Genomic DNA, 2,500 nt, shown 5'->3' on the forward strand with positions numbered 1-2,500 from the left:
TTCCTGCTCCTCCAGGGAGGTGCCAGAGACTTGAAACGCGTTTGCTGAGAATATTGTGGGTTCATAACATTCCATACCGGAGTGCAGCAGCTGGGGATTAGAGGGTCCCAGTGAGCCACAAGCAGCCCCCCCATCCCGGGGGGCCACACAGCTGGCTTCAGCGGGGCTGGGAGAAGGAGCCGAGCAGGAGTCTTTAGATTTGTCCTTTGGGTCCTTGCTAATCTGTGAAAACCATGTCGGCTATTTGATTCTGACAATCAGATCCGGATCAGAGCCGGCCTGAGCAACGGCGTGGGACCGGAGACGGTGTGGGACCGGCGACGGCGTGGGACCGGAGACGGCGCGGGACAGGCGACGGAGTGGGACCGGAGACGGCGTGGGACAGGCGACGGAGTGGACAGGCGACGGCGTTGGACAGGCGACGGCGTGGGACAGGCGACGGCGCGGGACAGGCGACGGCGCGGGACAGGAGACGGCGTGGGACAGGCGACGGCGTGGGACAGGCGACGGCGTGGGACCGGCGACGGCGTGGGACAGGAGACGGCGTGGGACAGGCGACGGCGTGGGACCGGAGACGGCGTGGGACCGGCGACGGCGTGGGACAGGAGACGGCGTGGGACAGGCGACGGCGTGGGACCGGAGACGGCGTGCGAGGAACAGAGAGAAGGAACGAGAGACGCAGCCTCTACGAGGATAAACGGAGATCAAGAGTAAACGAGTTCATCTGGAAACAAAATGGAGTTTTAGATTCTCCACAGGAAGTGGAGATTTCAACGCTTTTGACGTTCAAAGAACACGGCAGAATGAAATGAGCTGCGGCGGCTCCGCTAAGCTAACAGGAAACGAGCCTCTGACAACCAGACGCATGCAGGAAGTGGGCGTGGCTGCGTTCAGCCGTCAGGTGAGAGCGTCGGGATAAAAGCATGGGTTCCACGAGAACGAAATAATCAGCCGCCGCCGCCGCCGGCGCGCGAACGTCGACTCGCTCTTTGATACGCTGTGGAAATGAGCGTGGAAGAGAACTGGAGGTGTGGAGAGAAACGAGCCCCCCCCCCCCCCCCACTGAGCAGGAGACATGCAGAGAGACAGACGCCCGTCTGTCCCTCTGAGGCGGTGCAACGAGAACCACGGGGAGCGACGCGGCGTGGAATACATCCGACGCACCTTGCAGCCCCTCCGAGAGCGAGGAGAGCACAGACGATTACATCCATACTTATATTCATGTGTGTGGAATATATATTCCTTAATAACGACGTTTAAGGAGTTTCTCTTTGTTGCTTTCTGCTGGAGGTGAAATCTTAATTTGTAATGAATTACCGTTTTTACTGTTGGAAGCACGACTTGCTCCGCCTTCCGCTAAACAACGTACGTTTGTCATCTTTCACCGCCCTCGCCTGCATTTCCACATTTACTGCGTTGATGCCGCCAACGCCCCGACGCACGCCTGCCAGCTACGCGCTCACCTGTTAGAATGGCGAGGAACAGACACGCCCCCGCACGCAAAAAGCAGCTGCTGCTGAACACTCCCACATGCGTGCGCGTCCTTTTCTGGGTAAAACGCTTCCGCCGTCAGACGCACTTTTGCAGGAGCATCAGTGCTGCTGCAGGAAAAGCAGCGCGGCGTTCCTGCGTGCGCCCGGTTCACTCTGCGGTTTGGGGACGTGAAACCCCGTCAGATAAGTTGTCCTCTCAAAAGGAGCGTGCGGCCATGACTTACTGTGGAATGTTGACTTAAAAGACATTTTCATTATTCTATGATGCAGATTCTTAGCGCTGGGGGCACCGTGCTAGCTCAGTGCTAGCTCAGTGCTAGCTCAGCGCTGCAGACACAGCAGGCCTGGCAGAAGAGGAGGAGCAAATCGGAGCGTCTCAGATGAGGCTTTCACTTTTTGATATTCCTCTCATCCATCATTATTTATTTATTCATCCTGTTCCAAACGGGGGCGAGACATTTAGTCTCTTCTAATCGTTGTTGCAGGCGAGTCCGTCTCCGGACTCCTGAGGGGCTCCTGAGGGGCTCCCGAGGGGCCCGCGATGACGCAGCTTCTCCTGAAGCGTGGTGTGGAAATCCAAACAGGTCCAAGTTGGGAGGACGAGAGTCCTCAGGGGACACTTTCACATCCCCTCAACATGCCGTGGGCAATCGAAGACGTCGTCCTCCGTGTTGAAGGGGGGGGGGGGGGGTTACTGCATCCACACAGAAAACGACCAATCAGCAGCCTCGGCGCAGCAACACAGTGGAGCTACATGCTAATACTGGCGCTAGTGAGCACCTTGCAGCAACACAGTGGAGCTACATGCTAACACCGGCGCTAGTGCGCACTTGCAGCAACACAGTGGAGCTACATGCTAACGCCGGCGCTAGTGAGCACCTTGCAGCAACACAGTGGAGCTACATGCTAACGCCGGCGCTAGTGAGCACCTTGCAGCAACACAGTGGAGCTACATGCTAACGCCGGCGCTAGTGAGCACCTTGCAGCAACACAGTGGAGCTACATGC

General features: G+C 57.9%; 1 protein-coding gene across 1 annotated transcript in view; it reads right to left on the reverse strand.

The window, feature by feature from the left end:
• Window positions 1–1,814: 1,814 nt before the first annotated feature.
• The window catches only part of pard3ba (par-3 family cell polarity regulator beta a), a 66,354-nt gene continuing 65,668 nt past the window's right edge, over window positions 1,815–2,500 (reverse strand). Inside the window, 1 exon segment of the mRNA XM_068756204.1 lies at window positions 1,815–1,837. Coding sequence (XP_068612305.1) covers window positions 1,815–1,837 — 23 coding nt within the window.

The sequence above is a fragment of the Brachionichthys hirsutus genome, chromosome 24 (assembly GCF_040956055.1).
Source record: "Brachionichthys hirsutus isolate HB-005 chromosome 24, CSIRO-AGI_Bhir_v1, whole genome shotgun sequence".
NCBI classification, from domain to species: Eukaryota; Metazoa; Chordata; class Actinopteri; order Lophiiformes; family Brachionichthyidae; genus Brachionichthys; species Brachionichthys hirsutus.